Source organism: Copadichromis virginalis, linkage group LG11, assembly GCF_057382275.1.
Source record: "Copadichromis virginalis isolate Kocher_CV1m ecotype Utaka linkage group LG11, C_Virginalis_male_GT1.1, whole genome shotgun sequence".
NCBI lineage: Eukaryota > Metazoa > Chordata > Actinopteri > Cichliformes > Cichlidae > Copadichromis > Copadichromis virginalis.
Window position 1 is genome coordinate 34738006 of NC_140628.1, and position 25170 is coordinate 34763175.

Sequence of the window (25170 nt, forward strand, 5' to 3'; positions counted from 1 at the left end):
TGAGCGGTTCAGTGGGATTTCTTTTTTTTTTTTTTTTGTAGGATTTTTTTTTCTGCCCGCTGACCTGGACTTTACTTCCAGGTCAGTGCCTTCTGCAGGTCTCAACAAAGTATCCCTTTACAGGAGAGGGAAGAGCTGGCGCTTCAGCAAGTCCCCCTGGAGGCTCTTCAAAACACCGTTACCATGGACACAAACTTGACCGGGAGAAGAGTGAGTGGTGTGTTTGTGTGTCTCACACTGTATGCGATTGCGAAAAAAACGAGAAGGAGAGGGGGTGAAGACGTGCGCGAGAGGGCGGGGGTGTGCAGGTGCAGTTTGCATGTGTTTCAGTGTAAATACAAAATAGTGACACCAAGTTGTCATGAAGTTTGGTGGCTAGTTTCGGCTTAAAAACGCAAAAGTCCAAACTTAAACAAAGCGAGATGAGCGCACGACAATGTTGTCATTGACTTCGCCCGCGCTTACCGCCTGCAGCCGTGCGTGATTGACTGCCAGCAATCTGATCCAGTGAAAGACATTGACAACCAATAGGAAACGGAGTGCGGCTTGTTTCCATGGGAGGCCCCGGGAGGCGATGCCAAGCCGCTAGAAAGCAACACAGTGAGCGGGGAGAGGCGCAGGCAGCAGCCGGGACTGTGGAGATCCTGCAGCCGCTCTGTAGCTCTCAGCAAATGAAAGCGGCGCGAAGTTGGTAGGTAAGTACCTGCAGTTTTACACACTTCCTCTCATTTCTAAGTTTATTACAGAGCGAAAAACATTTGGTGCGCCCTCTAGCTCAGCGCGCTGCTCGTTTACGCACCAACTTAACTGTACCGCATGATCGCCGGAGGTGCCGTCGGTCATTCCGGGCTCAGAATAATATCAGAGGGTTCATACACTGAATAAAACAGAGATTTAAACCCGAAGTTCTTCTCCTCCTTATTCCTGCTTCCTATTTATCTGCCTGTTTGAAGGGTGGCCGGACAGGAGACTGGAGACTTTGCAGATTGCTCGCCCGTTAAAGCCACAACAGTGCAGAATGGATGGATTTCACGATCAGCAAGTGCCTTACTATAACTCCAGAGTGAGTGATCACTGCCTCAAAAGAAGAAAAGTTGAAATGAAATCAGTTTCACTCATCCTTCTCTTCTTCCAGCTCCCACCCCATTAAGGAAAATACTTCATCTTGATTTTTTTCTGCCTTTTGTACTGTGGATGGCTGTTCTCTCTAATGCATTCTATTTGTTCTGATCTCACCTCTGTCTTTCTCTCTGCTGCTGCCAACACTCATTTTTCCCTTAGGGACCATTTAAGTTTCATCTAATCATCAAAGATAAACAGCCAAACAAGGTGCCCATTACTTTACCCTGTGTTATTGGTTATGCACCATGTAACAACTTGTTAATTATGCCTGATAAGTGAAGCACAGACCCCTTTGCATGGGTCAAGCTTTAGAAGTGTGTGAGGCATTAATCAGAGGCTCATTGAGGCTCTTTCATTTGCTATTTCAGTTGCACATGTGATGCAGCCAACAACAGAATTACTGCTCCAGCAAGAAGAAGAAAAATTGATGAGTGTGTGTGTGTTTTCTTTCTTTCCCAAAAGCTGCAAGAAAAGACAACGAGCTGCGAGAGGCCAGCAAATGACAGAAAGAGAAAATTCATTAAGTCCGACCTGGCTCTGGACACTGAAGGTAGGACAGAGGGAGAAGTTAATTTCACGGCTTCTAAACATTTAGCAAAATTCAATTGGTTTGTGGCCACCTGTGCTGCTAACTACAGAATCTCAATTACAGCACAGCGGCCTGTGATGATTCTCACAAGCCTCTTTTCAGTGGTCAGAAACACAAATTGACTTGTTATTAGCTGCACACATGCCCAGTGAGCTCCAATGGCATATCAGCCAGTAATAGTGAATGCACTTGTTTCTGATACTTCTCTTGAGCTTTGACTGTTTTTCAACTGCCTTCAAACCTTGATCTCTGCCTCGGTTTCCCTTTCAGAGCTCTTCCAGGACCTCAGTCAGCTGCAGGAGACTTGGCTAGCAGAAGGTGAGTGTTTTAAATCTTGAGCAAAAAAAGGAGGAGAGATGGGTAAAAATGAATAGGTTATGAGTGTTGGGGGGGGGGGGGGGAGGCTGCTGCCTGGAGTTACATGCCTAGCGTCGCAGTCCAATTAAAAGCCTGTGTGGAAGAGGCACCTTGTGTGTCATGCATACATTAGAGACTGTGAGCGAGGGGTCTTGAGGGAGACCGAGGAGGCTCTACCCAGAGAGTGTCATCACAAATTACCAGGAGAAGGCTCTCCGACGCTCACTGTCTCTTCTGCTTTTGGCAGGAGCTAACGCGCTGCACGCCAGCCGCCACTACCTCCACCTCCACCAGAGCTCTGCTGTAGCCTACCAGCTCTCTTACTCTCACTCACTCTGTCATCTCCTCTCTCTCCCCTTTCTCTCTCTCTCTCTTTCCCTCTCTCTCTTTGCTTCCTCTCAGCACACCTCTCTATCTTGTACAGCTGTACCTTCACCTTGTCTTCTTCAATTTCATTTCTTGGTGGCAAAAAAAGAGAGAATGGATCTATGAGAAATTTTTTTTCTCCGCAAACTTCCAAAACAGCAGCCAGCTCTCAAAGCGACAATTGATTTTTTTTTTTTTTTATATTACAATTTTCTTGCTTTTTAAATTTTTTTTCTCTAATGGCAAGACTTGCTCATTGTGGTCTAACTGAGACGTGATGCTTCAGGATTTAAGTGCGAGCGTCCTCTTTCCTCCGTGTCTGCAGCACCGAAGTTTTGGTTAGTGGTGAATATTGTTCACTTTTGCTGTATTTCTTTGTGCATGCATGTTGGACTTTTTTGTCGACATCTCAGAAAGATGTAACGTACCTTAATATTGCATGTAATCTCAAAGTTTATATCCAAGTAAAAAAATATTTTTACAGTAAGAAGTATAATTTGAGATATATGTGAAGTGTTTGCTTTGCTTGCAAACAGATGGTGTAAAGTTGTACAGTGTGAGAGAACACAACTGTTTTATAAAGTTGGATTTTGAAGTATTTTTTGCAAATATATATAAACCAGAACAATTAAAACAAATTCTAGTGTTTTGTCTGCAAAATGTCCAAAGCACAGGGTTAAAATGAAGTTTGTAAGTCACTTGATTACAATTGCCCCTATTATTGTACTAGACTATTATTATACTAGACTAATTCTAGACTTTGCTTTACTATAGCTCGTTGGCTAATGTATGTGTTAGAAACTCACTGATTTATGTGCATTTTTCATATAGTTTTAAATTAAGGTTTGATAATGAAATATTAAAATTGAAAATTTCGTAGAAGTGTATAAAACTGGAGTTGGAGTTATTATATTGTAATGCTAAAATGTTCTGCTTCATAATTTGGTTCATTTAAATACATTAACACCAAAAAGCATTTAGTCTAATGAGACGCTGATGTTAGTTTTACTGTACTGTCTTGTTTCATTTAAGTCAATCAAGTCATCTGCAGTTTGTGAATTTAGAATTTTTGTGTTCTGTTACCCGTTTGCAGCAATAAAAGGCTGCCTTCTTTTTTTCTAACAGTTCACACGTCGTAAAGCAATAATTCTAGTTGTCGTAGAATAACGTGTGCAATATAATTAAATAAACTTTAATACTTTTTTTAACCATAGGATAGAGTCGTAAAACATTTACTGGAAGAGTGTCGAGATGAATTTTTCGCTTGCTCCCTTTACGCAGCCAAAGAAGACTCAATCATTTATTCGCTCCATCTATTCTTTAACACATGTAAAAACGCTCGCAGTGCAATCCAAAGCTTTTAAAAAATGAGAAGTATTCTTTAAAACAGATATTGGAAGAGTTGAGCCGACTCGGAGCGGCAGCGAGGTGAGATGAGGCGTCGCGGCTCGCACCGCAGGGTGTGTAAAAGAATAAGACACGATTTTAATATTTCAGTATCCAAAGTGGGAAAAGAGACAGCGGCTGATAAGAGGTATTACTGTTAAAGATTACAGTTCTGCCTGTCATGGATCAATGTGATGATGTGCGCCTCAAGATTGTAGATTTAATGAATGACTTCCTGTCCATTAAGATGAAAAGGAATACCTTCCCATTTCTGAGATTTATTAGTTCAGGTAATTGGAACGAGAGGAGAAATTATGAGCGACAGACTGAATTTCCGACTCCCGAGACCCAAGATGTTGAAGGTTGATCGTTGACATGCGAATCTGTGACCTCCCCCCCCCAAAACTACATCTACCTTCTTTCTTCCATACAGTATTTTAAACTCATTTTATTTATTTTTTTTGTCAAAACAACAACAAAAAATGTATTGTACTTCTCAGATTTTTTGCTTTAAGATTGTTTTTCCTTTTTCCTTTGTTCACGCACTGGTGTCTCTGCAAAATTTTTGTGCTGATAGCGTCATTTGTCTTGGAAATCGTCACAGGCAGAATGATAAATTTGTTTAAAACTCAGCCCTGCTTACTGCTGTTGCAGGTTTAGACAACCATTCAAATAGTCTCAGGCCTCGTGTTTACAACCTTCCTCTTCTTTACCTTCGCTCCTGTTTTCCTTCTGTCCCTCTCCCTCCTTTTTTTGGTTTTGTGAATGGCGGCAGATTTCCAACTCTGCCGTTCTCCCCAGGAGTTTGTTGCAGAGATCAGCTGGCTCATTCACAGACTGAGGCCAGTGACTCATCCATCCTGTACTTCCTTTTGGTCACAGAGAGACTGCCACCTTCTTTGTGTTTAATTTATTAATTTATTTTTATTGTTTCTCCTCTGTGTCCGCTGAAGTTTCGAGAGATGTTGTGGTGCTTCAGCTGATTAAGAACTTGGTTTTTTATTAGGAAAAATTTGATTTCTTTATAAGGTTTGAGTAAGTGTTTTCCTAACACTGTATCTGTTACATATTATTACATTTTCTTTCATTTATTACAAAAGTAGCCCTGTGTAAAATCTCCTGTTATGTCTTAATTGTTTCCCACCAACTTAATTCCAAAAGGCCAAAATAGAGAGCTGGTAGCTCTACTACACAAACATATGGAGTGAAGTTGCTTGTGCATATTTATTTTCTGGCGTCTGCACCCGCTTGACATTTTTAGAAAATAAGGAGCAATATCTCCTCTTCATCTGTTAATTGTTTACCCTCCTCAATTCTCACTTCTGGGAAGAGAAATAAACCCACGCTTGACCACATCAAGAGTGACAAAAAAGGAATATCAGTCATTTAAAAAAAAAAAATAGGATCTCCAGACATGTCAAGGCATGCTGCACATACTGTGATAATGAGGATCCAGCTCATTTTGTTTATAAATAGATGTGCTAATGACACATTTAAATCTCTTTTTGCCTATCACCAGAGAGACTGAAACTTAAGGGACATGAAGAACTGTCACTGAGTGTAAATATGTGTTATATAAATATGTACATGCCTAATTGGAGCCCGAGTGGAGCAGGGCTTCATTATTTTAGCATTAGCCTGAGTGCAGGGGTGTTTGAAGCGCAGGTGAAGCTTTGGAGGGTTTGGAACAGACCTAACTCGGTAGGTACAGGTGGATTCACCAGTAGGGAAGAAGCCAATTAGATACTGTTAACAATGGGTGTTTGGCTGCTGGCAAGGAGCGAGAGCCGAGGCTGCAGAGCAGTCAATGGACAAGTCGACCTCAGGAAGTGAAAGTAGACGGTCAAAATATTATCTGTCAGGTATGAGTTTGTTGGAAAATATGACTCAACTGCTTTAGTAAATATCAGGGAATGTGTTAGTCACAGCAGTTCAAGGTTATTTAGTCTTTTGATTGCATCAGAATTGTCGTCTTGGGGACTTTTTGTCCCTTTTCAAGCCGTGAAAGTCAGATTTTATTTTCAGAAAGAAAAAAAAATTAAATTAAGCTCTTTTTCTACAACAAATCAAAAGTGTTTTTGCTGTTTTGTTTTCTCTCTCTCTTTTTTAAGGGAATGATATAGATATAAAATTGAAAAGAAGTGCATAGAAAATGGACATTTGAACAACTGGGCTATATTTGGATAACAAATGCGTAAAACGACTGAAAGTTTAAGAATGGATAAAAAAAATCTTTATTAAGATGTGTTTTTTTTAATTCATTAATTGATTTTAATTTGCATGATTATTTCTATGACTCTGAAGATTTACAGCATATTGAAATCTTCTGCACATTTAAAATGATAAACACATTAAAAACACTTTTTTAGGCTTCTTTTCTTTTTTTTTTTAACTGACAACAGAAGCAGGCAGTGCTGGGATTGGCCAAACTAACATCCCAGAGGACTGTTTGCCAGAGGACAAAGCTGTGATCAGTGCTGCGGTGTCCATCAACATCAGAAACAATCAATCCCTTTCTTCTTCTCTGCTCGTGTCTTTAGCTCAAGTTCCCGACAATGATGAGCAGTTCGTTCCAGATTTCCAGACTGAAAACTGTGAGTAAGAAACCATGTCGCTTTTCTCTGTGTCTCTTTGTCTGTGCATGTGTTATGTCTATGTGTGTGTGTGAACATCTGTGGCGTTTTTCTTTTTTTTTCACTCATCTTCACTGGTGTGTTTGTACTGGCGTAAAAAGCAAGTGACTGTGTGTGTTTTTCCATGTCTCTCAGTGCCCTCACCTTTGCTTGCACAAGTGCTCTCAGGAGAGCTGCAGCAATCGTGCAGGTCTACAGGTGCATGGTTTGGGTTGGGGGGTTATCTGTGTGTGTGTGTGTGTGTGTGTGTGTGTGTGTGTGTGTCTCTGTTTTCCCTTGTTGTTCTTGGGACCGCTACTGAGATATTATTGCACTGTGACTTATTTGCATAAGAAAACATCAAAATATTGTGGCTAACTTTTTTTTAGGTAGTTGAAGTGGTATTTTTAACTCCAGGTAGTCCAAACTGCTGTCAGTTGATGTCTGTTTTGAATTTTCTTTTTTAATAAAATCTTAAAAATATGCTCCTCCTTGACCTTTCCCCAAACTCCTTTTTTGTGCAAACCATGGAGTGTGGTTATATTTTCTAAATCAGGCGGTGTAATATTAAGTACTCCTGCATTTATTTGGAGGTTGGCTGGCCTTCTTTTACACTCCCTATCCTTCACTGGAGATTTTAAAGCATGAAAGCAAGTATGATCTGTTTTTTTGTGCTTTTTTCCTCCTTGCGCTACATATTTTATCCAACAAAAGGACAAATTCTGTTTCTAAGAATACTTCCTAAAAGTTTTAAAACATTTTCCAATGTCTGACAAGAGTTCATTTTTCACTCACAGTGATGAGGATAAGCTAGTTGGTCGTACTTCACCTGGCTGTATACGGTGGTTGCACACGGTGACTGGTTACTTGGCACGGCCCATTTCTGGAGGAAGTAGTGCCAAGGTGGGGACAGAAATTGAGTGAGTGGAACTCAGTGGGACCCAGATAGAGCACATGTCTTTCATTTGAGCCAAAATGCACATTAAACTGTGAGAAAAAATACAAAACCTCCCGGTGTCCTCAACACCCTTTAACCTGCAAATGAAAGTTGAACAAAAGGCAGAAGTTAGAGTTTTGAACAAGAACAAAGAGAGAAGGTCACATCTGACATTTAGTTTGGCAACTTTAATTGCATTTCAAGATTTAGTGGTCACAGATAACAGTTTGGTAAAATGAAGCTGTAAGAGATTTGGCATCAAGCGAGATCACAGGCCTTTTAACTCCATGTGACTCAGATCACAGCCTGAGATTATCGAGAAGGTTCCCGTTGGTGGGCTAGATTAGAAACCCGAGAATGGTTTTTCTTTCTTCTCACTTTATTTTGCCACGAGTACTCCTGCTCTCTGGAAATGACAAATCTGAGGGGATTTGCCTGGCTACAGGCACTTGACTTTAGATGTCCTAATCTGATTTGGCTTTTAATTTAACTTATGATTTAAGTTGCTCCAAAAGTGAATAAATGCGCCTTAAATCTAAACACATAAAACTGCATTAAACTAGTTATAATAGTCTAAAAAATCCATTAAATGTCTGCACTTTATTTGATTCGTTTCATTAATTTTACTTTTTATAATTGTTCAGAACGCTACAACACTAAAGACAACTGCTGTGTTAAAGGCAAAACATTTAAACTATGGGTGTGACTTAGCCTTGCCTAAAACCCAACATGGACTAGTGTGGTGTACAGTAGATAACCAGAGGTCACCAAGACTGTCCTGATGCCCTTCAGAGGTAGCCAGGGTGGGTGGCCATAGTGGCAGGAGACTGCTGACCATCTGAATTGTCCTGTTGGCAAACCTGCAGCAGGCTGGAGAGGCACTAACAGATGGCAGGAGGGTGAGGGCACCGTGGTTGGGCGCATGAGCAGGCATCCCAGCCGGCAGCTCTCCCATATGGGTTTTCACCAAGCCGAGAGATGGAGAGGCAAACGGTGAGACAGGGAGAAAGAAAGGTGAAGGTGAGGAGAGATAAAGCTGGAAGTTAACCCTAAAGAAAAGGCAGTGAGAAGATAGGGGCCGTTATGAAAATGGCAATATTAAATACTTTTAATGTCACCGAATCTAGTGAGAAATCCAAAGCTAACAGACAACTGATTCCACACAAATCAGTTACAGCAGCTTTTTCGTCTGTGAGCTCCATTGTTGCTCCAAAAACACTGAAGTGACTCACACTGTTGCACTGGGTAACATCTCCCTTTGTTACGATCAACGTGGGCACTCTCTGTTTTGTGTAAATTCCACATACTACCTCCTTGCTCCAAAAATACTCAGTACTGCCCATGTATGTGTTGTATATGTGTATTAATCTGAAAAAGACTGAGTCTGAAAAAGTGTTTGAGCCAAATTTGTAAAGGTTACAGTGCTTAGCCCTTTAAATAATTTTCATCCTATCCTCAATAGCGTGGTGAAAATAGAAAAACAATACATTATTTACTCAGATTTAAAAAACTAAAAATTGAATTTTACATTAAAATAATTCACAACAGATATTAATATGACAGTTGTGAATTATTAATGAACTTATCAAATTTGATTTAAATCAAACGTAAAACAAGCTAACAGTTAGCACAGTTAGCATTAGCCAAAATGTCCTATTTAGTTTGCTATCGATGTAAGCTAACTGCTACAATTAACAAGAAACATCTTATTTTATTGAGATGAATGTTTTCAAAGAAAATAAATGTTACCCCTAAATTTTTGTTCCTGTACTGCTGAAATAAAATTGGCAACAATAGTGAAATAGCTGTGATTTTATATTCCTAACAGAATAATAATAAAAAATCTGAAAAGAATAGGAAAGACATTTATTTTGAAGGCTTAAATATTGCAGCACATAAGCTGGTGTGTTCTGTATTTTCATGGCCAGACTCATCTTTCCTCATGAGAAGCTGTTGCAGCTTCTCTCAATGTCAACTTTGCACTCTGCGTCTATGCGACACAGAACCAGCATGTGAGCGGCCTCGAAGCGAAAGTGTCCTCAGGCTGAAGGAGGAGAGGAGAAATTTCTTTGTCTCAAACTCCAACACAGATGCTTACCATTAGCATAACTTAGCAGGGAATGGAGGAGTAGAGGAGGTGTAAAATGAGGCCACACGTTACCAGCAGATCTGAGCCTCCATCATTTAACAGCAAAGGCGAGCACCTACAGTAGGTGAAAATGGAATGGAAGGTTTTTCGCTGTTGCCAAAAGACCTGTATTTTTTTATGAATGGACTAGAGAAATATCTGCCAAACGTAGGCTCCCGTTCTGCCAAAACGCACAATTTGTACCTTCAAAGTTGACAACAGCCGGAGCCAACAGTTATCTGATAGTGTACTGAAAGGACTGGCAAACAAACGGCTGCTAAAATAAAAATATTCGAATTAAGTGTTGTTGGAAAATGCAAAAAAAGGTTTTTTTTATTTGCATGTGCCACGATGTTTAAAGGAAATATTTCTGTTTAATCTGTACTGCAAAGGCTAAAGCAAATTGCCCAATGTTTAAGTCAGTGGTACAACGAAGAAAAGAACATTTGCATTCAAAATAGACCCAGTAATTGTTCTAACTGCCTCTTCTTTAAAACTGCCTACCATCTTAGTTAATCAATATGTAGATAATGAGAGCAATCAAGCAGTGATGGGCATGACATTCTGGACTAAAAGGGAAGTCTCTGTTTTAGTCAGAGGCAATGCCCTCGCTATTGATTTGTGTACCTTGGCACCCCGCTGACAAAATCTATTGTGACATTTCCATTTCTAATTTAATGCCCTGTGCTGCAGCACACATGAAGCCATTGTTTAGAGCTGATGTGGCGCTTACGTTTAACGGCAGCATTTTTATAGACGTTGTTTTAATGTCATTTATTGTTAAATAAAGAAAGAAATTATGGTTCAGCTTCAGGTGAGCTGTAAACAAGAAGCCGGTGGAGTCGGCTCTTAAACTAAACAAATTCATGTGTGTTTAATGTAAACTGTAATTAGCCTGACACTGATTGTGATCTTGACAGCCAAAGCTGAGGTATTGTTTTGAGTCCATAATCTCTTAACAAGGCTTTGCGATGCCAGCGTCAACAAAGGTCTCCCCTCAGGAAATGTCTCTTTGACCTCCGATCGATGACCCAGAAAAGGTCAGGCCCCCAGCGAGGGCTGCAAACAACCCCTGAGCTTTGTCATGCCGGGCCCGTGTGGCCCATCACCCAGGGGGCTCGACTGTGCGTCAGATGGGGTGTTGGCAGATCGACCCCTGCTCGTACAGCAGCTGTCTGTCAGCCGTGAGAAAACTCCTCAAAACATCCTTCTCTCTCAACTCCTTGTAGCCTCAGAGACCTTCTTGTATTTAAAAGAAAAACAGTCCTTAGCCACATATTTAAGTTTCTCTAGTACTCAAATATCTAAATGTTTGCACTTGAGTTGGACCAAGAGTTGATGGACTTTCTCCATTCATAATTCCTGGTTATAAAAGGAGAGGGCCATCTCTCAGTCTAAAACATCAATCAAAAATAATCGTCTTCAACCGCGGCTGGTCCTCTGTTGTGTTTGATAGAGCGCTGTGGGATGGCTTCGCTGTTGCTCTGTGAGCCGTCGCGGTGAGACGCGATTGGCGAGGCAACCTGAGCCTGACTTCATTCTGACTGACTGGCTTTTTCTTCAGAAGCACAGTCAATTGGATTAGCGTTGATCATGACTCTAGATGATGGGATGTTAATCAGGACTGATCAGGCACTTAACAGCCTCTCAGATGCACCGGGCTCACTGTGGGGCCATAGGTAGAGATCGCAGGCCCCCATTCAGATCAATGAGACTTGTTGTTGTCGTCTGGAACTTATTGACAGCCAGCTGAAAGCAGATAAAGCATTTATCGGAGCTCACCGCACACCCTGTTTCATGATTGTCATATTTCACTACCAGAGTCCCCGTCAGGAAAGGCTGAATAAATGGGATTTGAAGTGAGTTGTTTGTGTAAGTGATGGCCTCAGATGTCATATCCTTTGGCAGATGGATGCTTAGAAAAGCAAGTGTTTTTAATATATCCATCACGAGTTCTCTTAATTAGTGATGGCTTGGCACATTCATGCCTGCTTGTATCTGCACTGTAACATGACTTTTTCCATTGTGGGTAAAGCTGCTGTGTGCAGTTCTGAAATTTAATTGTATTTTAAGTTTTGAAATTGAATCTGCTGTACTTAAATAAAACAAGCAGTATTTTTTTTCCAGACTGTGATCATCTCATTTAATTTTTGTGAATGATCTGTCAGATGTAAATGAAGACAGCGGTTTTAGTTTTCATTCATTTATTTTTTCCGTCCTGTGATTGTACGAATTCTGTCTCAGGTACTTACAAGCCAATCCAGAAACAGTCTGCTGCTAAATGAACAAAAAAATAGTCACAATGTTAAAAAATGTTACAGTTTGACAGAGTGTAAATGTTAATTGTTCTTCCTCCTTCCCATCGTAGTGGCGTTCCACGGACTGCAGCTGAAGATCAAGAGGGAGCTGCACAGCCCGTGTTCAGAGCTGAGCTCCAACTGTAGCCAGGAGCGGCCCTTCAAACTCCAGTATGGAGAGAAGTGCCCGTACAGCATCAGGTGGGCTCCCCCCCACCGACACTTAAAACATCTTTTACAAATTATTTAAATGCTTTTGTACATGATACCTTTTTCAGATTTGTAAAGAAAACACAGAAAATAACATTTGGTTCCACATTCCTCACTTTAACAGAGGAATAAATGCAGGTGTGAAGGTTTATTGTAGGACAGTGATGACTAAATACTCACTTTAGCTTATCGTCAGTTTACTCTTGGTGAAGAATCTTTATGCTTTCTATACATTTGACACTTTTTTGGCTTTTTCATTCTGCATTGTAATTTTTATTTAACTGGAAATGACTTGCTAATCATTTCAAACTGCAAATCAAAGGACATCGAGATATGTACAGCTTTGGGTGGTGACTCTGAAGACATTAACGAGATATTTCCAATCAGAGGTATTTATGTGAGATTATGGCAGTCATGTTAGTTTTAATTCTCTGCTATAACTGAACTGAATCAGAGGGTTTCTGGAACCGCTGATTATGGAGTGGTTTAAAATGCCATTGATTCTAACTGCAGTCTGACATAAATGCCCTGAGGTAGTTTGTGATGCATTTCTTCACTTTGTGACATCTGCTCACAAGGCTTCATAATTTATACAGTAAATCAAATCGGTTTAGAAAACAGTGAAAGGATAGTTGAGTGGGTAGGGCATTTGTTCCAAACTACCCTAAATACAGACATCTTAAGACGAAGCTATCAGTTAAATAATCCTTAATTAAAAAGAGTTTAAATCGTGTAACGTACACTGGCAGTAACACAGGCATCTTTGACTCTTGCTATTACCCCAGTGCCTATGAGCAGAAGCAGCCCACAGGAATGAAGCCCTCCAGCCCAGTGACACCCCCCTGTAGCACCCCTGTGTCCCCACTTCATCATGGCTCACCCACGACGGCCCCAACGCCCAAACCAGACAGGACCTACACCCACATACCGCCCTCGCAGCCTCTCCCTGATAACGCCTACACTATGGACCACAGGTACTGCAGCCTGCAGCCTCTTACATTTACATCACATTTACATCTGGTGATCTTAGCTGGCAGTTGTACCAAGGATAGATTACAATAAGGTCACAGCAGCAGATGCACATCTGAGTTTCTGTTTTTCATTGAGTGAATCCTCAGTGGGCGGGGCCTGCAAACGACAACTTTCCCAACCATCGAATGCCATGTGGTCATCACTTGACTTTAGTGCTTTGAAATAGAGCTCATTCAATAAATCAATAGCAGAATGGAAAAAACAAAACAACAAACAGACCTACTAAGTTAATTATTTCAAGCAAAAGATCTTTTTAGGTGTGAATTTTCCAGTTTAGGAGTAAAAATGTCAGATTTCTCTTATAATGTAATATAATGGATTTAAATGACACTTCCCTTGTGATTCTCAAATTCTTAAAGGAGAATAGAGTTAGCTAACATTAACATCCCTCTGCACAGTAACACAGTTGGCGGATGTGCACTGTATATAGAAAATACTTTATACATGAAACTTTTCAAAACAAGTTTTGTGGATTTTTAGAGTAATCAGGACACAAGAGGCATTTTACTTCTGAGTTACTCCCATGAGCACCACAAGCCAAGTGCCATAGGATAAACATGTATATTTGATTTTGGTTTGAGATTCTTTAATTCAATTTTCAGACAAATATTCCAAACCTTTCCTTTATTTTTTGCTTTTTTTGGTCACCTGTAGGCATAAACATAGGGGAAACAAAAAGGCAAGCACTTGAAAACATCATTACGGATTTCAGAATTTTCACTTCTATTATTGATTCATTGATTAGTAAAACAAAATGTACATGTTCTTGATTTATCTCCTTTTTGTCTCATCAAGTCGTTCACAATCAGGAGTCAGTGTCATGAATCCACTGAATTTGTCGTCTGTCTCAGATTTCGACGTCAGCTCTCAGAGCCTTGCCACTCGTTTCCCTCCCCGCCGACAATGGCTCGGGACGGCCGGCCCATCTACCACAGGCAGATGTCGGAGCCCAACATCCCTTTCCCTCCTCAAGGCTTCAAACAGGAGTACCCCGACCCCCTCTTCGAACACCCGGCCATGATGGGGGCCCCTATTCCCCACACATACCCAGCCGGCATGATGATCAAGCAGGAGCCGAGGGACTTCACCTATGACTCAGGTGAGCGATTTGAAAAGATTTCTCTTGTTTGTGCTCCTTCAAACTCCTCTGGTAAGTGAAAGAGCAGAGAAGTGATAGCTGCCAGAGCATTATCATTTCAGGAATGAGAGAAGACATGGCGGGAGGGGGCGGTTTTATTGAGTTTGCCCATTATTAGGGCAGGGGATCTGGTTGGGCTGGGTGTCTGTGCTGTTCGCCATTTCCTGTGGTGCTCTAATAGAAAAAAAGGAGGGGGCTGAGCCTGGTCACAATCCAGAATCTGCCCTCCCACGCTTGTCCGCTCCCTTCGGTTAGAGAGTAAAGGGACCTAATCATCAGCCAGAGGCTCTGTGGAGCCTCTGTGGAGCCTGAGGCTACCTCGGGACATGAATGAACATTCGCCGGACTGCCGGGTTCATTCAGAAGGCGACAGAGTGGACCCAGGAGAGGAAGAGCTGGAGGAGAGTGTGTGTGACCAGTCAGGGGGAAAAAGCAACCTCCAAACACCAAAACATGTGGTGCCTCATTCACATCTCTTTAAGTTACACCTGGTTTTCCTAACAGCAGCTCTGCAGTTTTTGTCATTGAGGAGTTAGGCAGCTGTGATTTTTGGTGTTTTCTCGCTTTTCCAGTGGCAACGTTACTTTGCAATAGATGTGTTTACCGAGTTTCACAACTATGTGGCTTCTAAATGCCAATTAGCACAACTGAAAAATGTATCAAAAAGAGAAAAAAAAATAGAAAAGAAAAGAAAAACAAGGTTCGGTCCAAAATAACCCTGTTTTTTCACAGTTTCTTGGGTTTCTTCTGGCCTATTTGCAGCAATGTTATTTGCATCAACCATTATTCTCTTGTTTTATTCGGGTTTTTTGTTCGCAAATTTGGCCAAATACAGGCAAAAATTACAGAGCCCAAAATGACACTGGCAGCTTGATTTTCTCTTTAGTAATAACAGTCAATTCTTACATTTCACCGGGTGAAGCAAAGTGTTTTTTCATAGATAAATGAAATGGCTTTAACAATTAGAAGAATTGTTATTGATACAAGTAAACTGTCTACAAAGAATTGTGTGCACTCACAAAGCAAAAGTGGTGAAATATATTCGATCAACTGTTAAAATACCAAAAGGTCTTCCTTGTGTTGTGTCCACTACTTGGACCAAGATGTCCAAGAAGGAGCATCAGAGTGAATTTATTAGCAGCCACAGTGGGGCATGTTGACTGGAGCTGGACTGTTGAGAAGGATGGGAGGGGATCTGGTAATTTCATTAGCAGCAATTTCCTCTACAAGTCCATTACTTTGATGAAGCTCAGAGAAATGTTTATGGGTCTAAATGAAGGGCTTCAGTCTGTTTATTGAACATTCACTTTGCAGCCCATTTGGCTGTTTTTTTGATCGCAGCATCTCATCTGTGTTGTGGGAGGTTTGGACATATACAGTAAATGGAAGAGTCGATTGGACAATGTAGTAAATCCAACCGGTAAATGAAGGAAGAGAATTATGTAGTGGGGCATTTCTATCTTAACCATTTAAACCTACGGTTTAAAAAACTGCTTATGTCTATATAAAATTACATTTTTGGTTTAAGAATTATTCAAACCACAAGTCTTTATTTGATCTCTTGTTATAGCCATGATATTGATAAACCACGAGTGAGAACTTTTAAAGGTGCAGTTCACTCAAAAATCTATTTTAGTTGGTTGGTAGATCTTATAAGGAAAAGAGGTGCTTTGAAATCAACAAGGTGGGTGCGATTTAGGAAAAGGCAGATATTTCTAGAGCTGATATCTTTAAACCTGGCAAATTTGCATTAAAACGATCTAAACTTGGAAAAAAACAGAACCAGAGGAAGTGTGTTGGGGGGGTGAATTGTTCCTTTTTGACCCCAGAAAAGTGACCGTCTGCATTTTGCGCAGTTTATTTTAACACCAGCTGAAATGTTGCTCAAACATCAGGACTCAATGTTAAATATGTATAAAGTATAGAATCAGCGAGTATTTATCACCACTGAAGAACTGAGCTGATCTGTCTCCTCAGGCCAGTGTGGGCGTGGCCTGATGAACAGCGAAAAGCATCATAAACAACATCAAAAAGTGTTTGTTCACGTTTTGAATGTATTGGTAGTATATCTTGACTGTTTTACAAAAGCATGTGTTCATTTCAAACAAGTGAAGAACTCGTGAAGAAAAATAAAATGTGAAACAAAGCAAACAGCTTTGGCAGAAAACTGTATACTCACACTGGATGCAGTCAGTCATAATAAGAAGCTGATTGAGAAGATACACGTCAACCGTTTTAGCTAAACGTGCTGCAGCTGCACAGCGAAAACGTCAAAGAAACTAACACCTGCAGGTCCGTTTAGTTTTGATCTCAGAACGTGTGTAAAATAATCATCATGAGCCCTCGTATTATGAAAAAACTTACATCGTGTCAGCTCCTGTTTTCACACGAGCGCTGTGTTTTATTCAGTTGTAAATCTTCCTCTGAGTGGAGATGCTCGGGGCTCGTATCGGCAGTGTGATATAGTGAGCTCGCCCGTGGCTGGAAGCCATCGCAGCGCTGATGCTGAAGGGCATTTTCTTTAATCAGAGCCAGTGGTGCATTGAGTGAACAGGCTTTGACTGCTCTCAGATAACTGAGATAGTGTTCTTAATGCTGCCTTCGGGCCCTTTAACACCCACTCTCATTCTTGCCTGGGTTTCAGCAGAAGTGCCTAGCTGCCATTCTGTCTACTTACGGCAAGACGGCTATCTGGCTCACACTAACAGGACTGAAGGTACCAACGATGTTACGTGTGGATGTTGTGGTGGTGCACGTATAGGTTTTTGCTTCATGTGATATCAAACTATCTTTTTTTTTCCGATCTTGTTTTCCAGGTTGTATGTTTGACAAAGTGGCGAGGCACTTCTACGACGATACCTGCGTGGTGCCTGAAAAGGTGGAAGGTGAGTCCTGCAGTGACTCTTAAAATGAAAAGTATGCCACGTACCAACGATTCTGCCCATCATACAATAACCATTTTGCCCCGTTTTCTGTAGGCGACATCAAACAGGAGTCGGGCTTGTACCGTGAGGGCCCGTCGTACCAGCGCAGAGGCTCGCTGCAGCTCTGGCAGTTCCTGGTGGCTTTACTGGATGACCCGTCCAACTCCCACTTCATTGCCTGGACCGGCCGTGGCATGGAGTTTAAACTCATTGAGCCAGAAGAGGTAAGAGACAAACAAAAGGCACTGTCACAAAAAATCGTATTTTTCTATATTGTAATCCTCCTTTAAAAAATCAGTTTTTATTTTTCATGGCTTTTATACTTAAGCTTTTTGGACAGTCTTAGGTAAATGTTGCATTGTATTTCACTACATATATTGTTCAATAAAATCTTTAAGAGGTTTACCTACTTTCAGCTACTCAGAAGTAAATATTTGCTGCTTTGGACCGTTTTATGTAATTACAACTTAAATATATTTGGTTCGTAGACTTTTGGTTAAAAAAATGAAGTGATTAAGCAGTGAAAGAAGGTAAGAAGGTAAGGTAAATCACTGCAAAACCAAATGAGGTCAGAGGTCAACGTGTGAATCAGTAATATTTTCTGCTCTCAAAATGCAGTAGACTTCTTTAAAAAATAGTTCTTACCGATCAGAAGACAAAGAGAGGAATCATTCTAACTGACAGGGAGCAAAAACGTCTTACATTTAAAAATATATATATTATTGCTTTTCTTTAACACACAGGTTGGGGTAAGGGTTTGGAGTTAGGATTGGGATCATCACAGACGATGACTTGGACCTCAGAGGGTTATATATTCTACAGTCCACACTAAAGCCAACCAAGTGACCCTGATGACCTGCTCCTGTTAAATATTTCACAGGACATATTCCTAAAAATATAACCCATGTTGGCGGTTGGGCCTTTTGAAATGGAAACAGAGGCAGGGTTTGTGTATGGCCACATCACACACAGTGGGGCTCAGTCACTGCTGGAGGATGAAGGAGGATGCAGGGTGCAGGCAGGGGGTGAAAGTGTAGAATGGAGGAGATAGATGAGTACCGGGCAGTGGTCCACGCAGCCCGATGGTGTCTAGAAGCACGAGCCAGCTGCACCTAACAGGGGGCCCCATTCATGCCATCAGGTGACCAAACGCATTTGCTTTGAGGCGCCGCAGACAAACGTTAGGTAGCGGTTTCTGCATTTGCAGCATGTCAGCGGTTGTGGGGACAAGAAAAAATGTGAAAAAGAAAAAGCAGAAAAAACACAGTTGCATTGATCGGGGAAGGTATTATAGGAGATAAACTGTGAGAAACAAACAAAAATGAAAGTAAAAAGCAGAGTTTAAAAAAAGCAAGCAGCTAAGAGAATGCCGTGGGGCTGTGGGTTTGGACCGTGAGGCCGGGTGGCGGGTGGTCTGGTAGACAGGTGCTGTAACATCTGCTGCCTCCTCCGCTGGGTGTGTGACAAGCTCCTAATGAACACATCCCTGGTCAGGTCTGCACAAGCTGGACGCGCTCTAATTACTGTTATTAGGAAAATATGGATCGCTAAGTTTGTTTAACATTTTAGCTGCTGCAGCGTTCCTGTCTGGAAATCAGGGCAACCGTGCTCGTTTGTGTTAGATAAGTTTGCTTTCTGATAATGCTCTGTTTACTGACTGTCTTTATTGTCTTCATGTTCGTGTGTGTGATAAAGGTGGCACGTCGGTGGGGGATACAGAAGAACCGGCCAGCGATGAATTACGACAAACTCAGCAGATCATTGCGCTACTACTACGAGAAGGGAATCATGCAGAAGGTAAAAAAAAAAAAAAATACAAAAATTGTATCAACCAATTATAGTTCATCTGTTACACTGAAAGGGATCCAAAACTGTTCACCTTTTTTCTAAAAGATTTTTTTGATGTAAACATAGTATGAAAACTACTCATTTGGCTGCTATACCTGGCCTGTGTTAAAGGTGCTCCCATTCCCCCAGGTGCCTTATATAAGGAAAAGAGTGTCTCAAAAATGGTGAAACAGCTAAAAAAGTTCATTTACACTTTATAGCTGAGAAATTGTAATTGTAAAGCTTTTTTCTGTATTGTGTGCAAAAATCAGTTTTTGCCAGGCTTGCGGCTCGTGTCCGCTTTACTAAAGTGAAACCCAGATATGTATGTTAATTTATCAAGTTATTCTTTGAATTAATCTTCATTATAGTGCATGTAGTATTTATGTAGTATATGTAGTAATGCCAAAAACAGATGTTTATAAACAGCAAACAAATGAGTAATAAATACATATATTTCTTCTTCTTTGCAAGCTACATATTCATTATATAAGGGAAAGTAATCAGTTATATCATCACCATCAAACATCACTGTTTGATGAACCAGCTACGTCAAAGTGTCCCTGCAGTAAAACAATTGTTCAGCAAAATATTTACAAAAACAATAGATGTGCAAATAATGACCATTCTTTTTGAGATCAGCTACCACGCATGTATAATTTGTAAGGATTTGAGTGTTATACAAATAATTTCCATAAGCTGTATAGATGTTGATTAACTTGGTACTGGACTAAGTTTCTTTCAGATCAATTAGTGCGTTTAGAGTTAGGACCTACACTGCATATGCTGTGATCATTGTCATAAGATTATTTATGCAAAAATACTTCAGATCAAGAGTAATGATTTTTTTTTTAACAGAATACTGGATAAACACACTTTTCTGTCAGGTTTTTTGTTTCCTGAGGTATTAGTTTGACAGTTAGAAGCATCTCCAGAAAGCATTCATTAATAGGCCGGTCAGAAGAGGTTGAGCACTTTTAGGTGGAATTATACTTTGCTGGTTGGAGGTCAAGAACTGCTGGCCAAGTTTAAATAAAATAAGGAAGAAACAGCAAAGAAAACATAAATCTGCTCCTGAGATCACTTTTACCTCTGAGAAGCGATGAACAGTTTATAGCTCCTTTATTTTCTACCAAATCCACGTGTGACATAAGACGTTTAACCCTTTAAGACCTACCATAGAACCAAGTTCGCCAGAGCTTATATTATATTTTTACATGCTGTGGAGCCATTTTTGGGAGCATTTCAAGTTGCTATACATCAATACAACCATTATAGCCCAAACTTTAATAATATGTCTGCATTAGGTGCATAGTAATTACATAAATTGCAAAAAAGTGCAATAAACTACAAAAAAATTGAAAATCGTTTTTGTTTTTTTAACATATATTTCTAGTTAGAGAAATTTAAGAGGCTTATCCCTCAAAACTGTAAATACAAAAAAGTTACACAAACTAGTTTCCCACCACAGGAAATTTATTTTGAGTGTCTTCATAGTTTTATTTTTGAAATACACCAATTTTTATATACTGCAGGAAAAACGAAAATAAATATTATAGTGCAAATTTGCAAAATAACAGCATATGCATCAAAATAAACTATTTCCAGCAGTGCAATATGAGTCTTAAGCATCCCAGAAACGACACAGAAAGTCATAAAGTCAAACATAACTTTTTAAAACACATAACAAGTAAAACACAAGCTCATAAGGCCCCGATCGTAAAAAACTACATTTCCGCAAAATGACGTCACTTCCGGTTTCGGGCAGGTCATGCGGTCATGTGATAGTTCGCGCTGATGGACGTAGGAAGTGTTACAAACAGCTGATGGATCGGCGAAGCGTGTTTCTGGAATATCATGTTTTTGTTGCTGCAAGTGATTTTTATGCAGTTTTTGCAAAGCTATATGTGGAAGGAAACTGTGACCTAGGACAAGCTGATGGCATAAGATGTAAGTACAACTCCTCCAGTTTCATATGCAAAAAAAATTATTGCGCTAGCTTACTTGGTTTCAGAGCTACCGGGATTTAAAAATAGTTACGCAAAACAGAGCGTGCCCGCTCCGATCGGCTGTAAAGGGTTAAAAAAGCAATCAGTGTCTCAAAGATAATTTTAGAAAACTTAGTAAAACCACTCTATATAATTTATTCTGGTGTTTTAAAATAACTCTTTTAATGGATAAGCTGTTTTCGCTTAGGTTCATTTGTTTGAAGTGGGTTTGTATAAAACACTGATCCACAAAAAAAACAAACAAAAAAAAACAATACATGGTGGTTAGGATGCCCCAAAGCAACAAAGGGTACCAGCACAGAAGCTAAAGCCACGTGCTGCTGTGCTCTAGATCAGGAGCACGAAGCATTTTAGTCACCTAAAAGTAGTTTTTGTGCACTTTTTAAAATATTTGACTATTTAACGATTGGAGAATTGTCAAGTCATTGTATCCACATCAAAGCCAGCAGATACTATTTACGAGTTACTGGACTATTGTTGTCTCGTTTGATTGGTTGGTATGTGTTAATGTGTGATGCTAGTGTTTTAATGGCTTAATTTAGATCAGATTCGATGTGTGAAAACGCAAAAGTCACACGGCATTAGTGAGTGGGGGCGGGGCTCCATGAGTCAGAGAGTATAATGAGAGAGCAGAGATGCAAATACTGCAGATTTTAATGAAGTTTTTTGTAAACAAACATCAAATGATATGGATACAAATGCTATTAACTAATCCTGTATCTTGTTTGAAAACACTTAAAGCTCAAAGCACCTCTTCTTTAGTGCAGTGTGGAGGCCAAAGCAGAATTGTTGATGACATTTGGAGATCAGCTTTAAAAGTTTAAAAAATGTTTTTTTGTTTTTTTTTTTTAAAGATATTTAATCTTTTTTTTCCATCTGGTGGATTAAAGTGAAAGATTACACTCAGTCACTGTAGAATATGCTGTGGAAAAATGGTTTAAAAACAAGACCTCTCCGTCTTTCTCCAGGTGGCCGGCGAGAGATATGTCTACAAGTTCGTGTGTGACCCCGAGGCCTTGTTCTCCATGGCGTTTCCTGACAATCAGCGGCCGGTGCTGAAAACTGACATGGAGCGGCAGATCAACGAGGAGGACACGGTGCCGCTGTCGCACTTTGACGAAAACATGGCATACGTACAGGAGGGACCCTACTGCCAGCCGCACCCCTACAGCGAGGGCTACGTTTATTAACGTCAGCCCCACAAAACCCACACCTCCACCCTACCCTCCTCCCAGCTGCCTCCATCCGTACACATGAGACTGTCGTGTCCTCTAACTCGCAGCCGCTCGGGGAATTAGACTGAACACACACATGCAGCGGCGCTTCCCTTCCCCTCTGTCTCAAACACGTACACGTCCTTTTGCTCTTGTCTTTCTGACCGCACAGCAAGATGGAGAGTGCACTTTATGGACCGGAATGGCACGATGTTAGCCTGCCGGGGGCTAGCTATGTGATTGGCTTTTTACTCATTTATGTTTGTACATTAATGTGGGAATCATTCCGTTTGTTTGGTTGTTTTTTGAAGTCCTTATGATTTTGAGCATGTGCCGCCCTAACGAGACTGGACTAATTTACGGTCACTTTGATCTCCTGCTAAAGAAACCGTCTCATCTACACTCACAAAAGATGGCCATTTGTTTGACTGTCTTTCTTTTTGTCTTCATCCTGTACTGGAAACGTGTTAACGATACTTTTATGGTGAAGTGACATGATTATAGACTTGAAAAAGTAATGTGATTATAAAAGAGACATTTAGCTATCAGTGAGAACTGCCTCGCCACCGGTCTGAACACCGCACCTCTGTCCGTCAAGGCCCGTCGTCCAATCAGACTGTAGATTTCATCATGTAGGTGTTGTAATGACATAAACTCCACTGGATCCTCAGCAGCTCAACAACCTTGTGGGTCAGTAAAGATGAGACTTTCACTTACAAGGACGCACTCCGGGAAAAAAAAATGTCTGGATGACAAAAAAAATACTTTCTCTGCGTCACACGTGAATGGCCTGTGTTTAGGATCGAAGACAAAGCTACAGGCTGCTGTAAAATAAGTCATTCACTGTAAACAGCAGTGTAATGCGTCAGAGCAGGAGTCACTCATTCGTCCTTCAGGTGTTCAGTTTTTCAATGGATAACAGGTGAAAAGTGTATGTACAGTCGAAGTGGTTACAGCAGCCAGTCAGTTCATATTCAGGATAATGTTTGCATCCCCAGCTAAAAAACAAAAAACATCTGATTTCATTGGCACAGACAATAAAAAGGAAAAAAAAAGATATAAAATCGAATTTCTCCCTTGAATTGTTTTCGGTTTTGTTCCAGGTGAACGAGAGGTGTATATTTTGCTTAAAAACTGTTGCTTTGCCATTAATAGGTTGCTTTTTGGTTAAAAAAAAAAAAAAACAACGTAAAAGAAATATTTAGAGTTTTATAATGTGATGAATAAAAATCATGGTATATTAAATTGTTCCATTGTATAATCAGGTAAATGCACATTTTGTTGCTGCTTCAAATTGTAAGTGTATTTTCTAGTCTCGAGAAAATGACAACAGGGGGGAAAAAAGAAAAAAAAAAACAGTGCAGCAGCTATGGCCTGCTATTCTGGATTTCTCTTTATTTTTTGTCTCTTTTTTTTCCGTCAATTTCAGCATTAAAAAAATTACTCTGAATTTTGTTCTCAAGATTCACGTGTGTGGGATGGGATTGGCAATAGGAAAAATTCTGTAATAAAATAGTTCTGAAAAACAAAGTGATGAGCACTTCTCAAATGTTTTAATTGATCATAATATAAAGAAAAGTTTAAGAGCTTCAGTGTTTCTTCTCTTGGCAGTTTTATGTATTCCTTACATATGATAAATCTTTTTTTTTTCAATCAAGCTGAATATTTATCATGTCTGTCCCGACAAGGTCATAAATTTACAAAGTGGAAGTGGGAAAAGAAAACACCATAGCAGGTGTGTGTGTGTATGTGTGTGTAGACTAGCAGATTATAGACTCTTGTCAATTTCCAAGTTGGAAAGAAAACTCCCAATCACAAAGCATTTAACCAAAGTGACACCTGAGGAAAAATCAATGGCTAATTTAAGACCTCGCTTTTTCATGTAGGTGAATTGTTTCTGTCCTTTTGTGTCTGGTGCTGGCAGTAATGGAAAAAAAAAAACAGCAACAAAAAAAGCAGCAACACTCCCTTAAAGTTATCATTTCCTTTTGTAAGGTGTCACTATTGCTAAAAATCAATGACTAATTTAAGGAAGCATTGTTTAATTGGTTCCACTGATTTGAAAAATGAAAACGGATGTGTAAGTAATGAAAAAACACCACTTGCCTTAATTTGTCAGAGCAGGTTACAAGCCGAGCCTATTACAGTCCCCACGCTTAGGTTTTTCTTTTTTATTGATTGTCTGTAGGGAAGGGAATTGCCCTTAACTTTAAACACCTGATTGCTTCCCCGAGGATATTTAACAACATCTAATCCGACATATACAAAAGTAAAAACAGCAGTGCGGCTTTTAATATGATGAATGACGCTTCTATTTTGGGTTTTCCTCTTAAAATGGCACTAAACTGGAGTGAAGAGTGCTTGTTCAGTATTGAAAAAGTAGGTCAATGAGGTGAAGACGGGGCTACCTTTTTAGATAATTAGTTATATCCTGTGTATTTACTGTCTGAGCACTATAATCAAATGTAAATATTTTTATCAAAAATATTTCAGCACCACACTTCTGTTCTTAAGAAGAAAATGCACATAAGAAAATATAATCCAACATTTAATTTAAGCAGATTATTGGAACATGTAGACATTATCATTGGTGGTGGAGGAAAGAAATTAAGTGCATTTATTCAAGTATAATTCTTTGTACTTTGTATTTGTACTTTTTTTTTAGCTCTTTACCTTCTACATGTATTTACAGTCCTATCTATATTTAAAGATAACAGATTCCAAGTTGTTTATGCCTTATAGATGTAAAACACTATATGCTATACAGTGGTTTACAGTAACATATAAAACCCAGCAGTTTATGTGCAGGCCTGCTACTTTAACAGCAGGACTTTAACTGAGTGCATTTCACTAATTCAAAGATGGGTTTAAAGTATCTTGACATTCTTTCACTTAAAGGATTTCCAAGAGGTAAGATTCCTTCTGTAAAGTGCCGGACTACATAGGCGGACTATCCCTGAGCAGCTCTGTGCAAGGAGAACCAGTTTTTGCGTCAGAGGCTGTATGTGGTTTGACTGTTCAA

At 40.0% G+C, this 25170-nt stretch overlaps 1 protein-coding gene across 5 annotated transcripts; it reads left to right on the plus strand.

Moving 5' to 3' along the window:
• Positions 1 to 959: 959 nt before the first annotated feature.
• On the plus strand, positions 960 to 23683 carry etv1 (ETS variant transcription factor 1). 5 transcript variants are annotated; one of them, XM_085472171.1, is made up of 12 exons: positions 960 to 1063; positions 1585 to 1672; positions 1982 to 2029; positions 6361 to 6414; positions 11866 to 11995; positions 12790 to 12978; positions 13888 to 14135; positions 16819 to 16890; positions 16991 to 17059; positions 17153 to 17322; positions 18794 to 18895; positions 21903 to 23683. In XM_085472171.1, exons 1-12 carry the CDS (start codon positions 1019 to 1021, stop codon positions 22122 to 22124), a joined length of 1437 nt encoding a protein of 478 aa, XP_085328297.1. In that variant the 5' UTR covers positions 960 to 1018; the 3' UTR covers positions 22125 to 23683. The 5 variants fall into 5 exon arrangements, with proteins under 5 accessions (XP_085328297.1, XP_085328299.1, XP_085328300.1 ...); XM_085472173.1 differs by having other exon boundaries at positions 16822 to 16890; XM_085472174.1 differs by lacking the exons at positions 960 to 1063; positions 1585 to 1672; positions 1982 to 2029 and adding an exon at positions 2160 to 2772.
• Positions 23684 to 25170: the final 1487 nt, after the last annotated feature.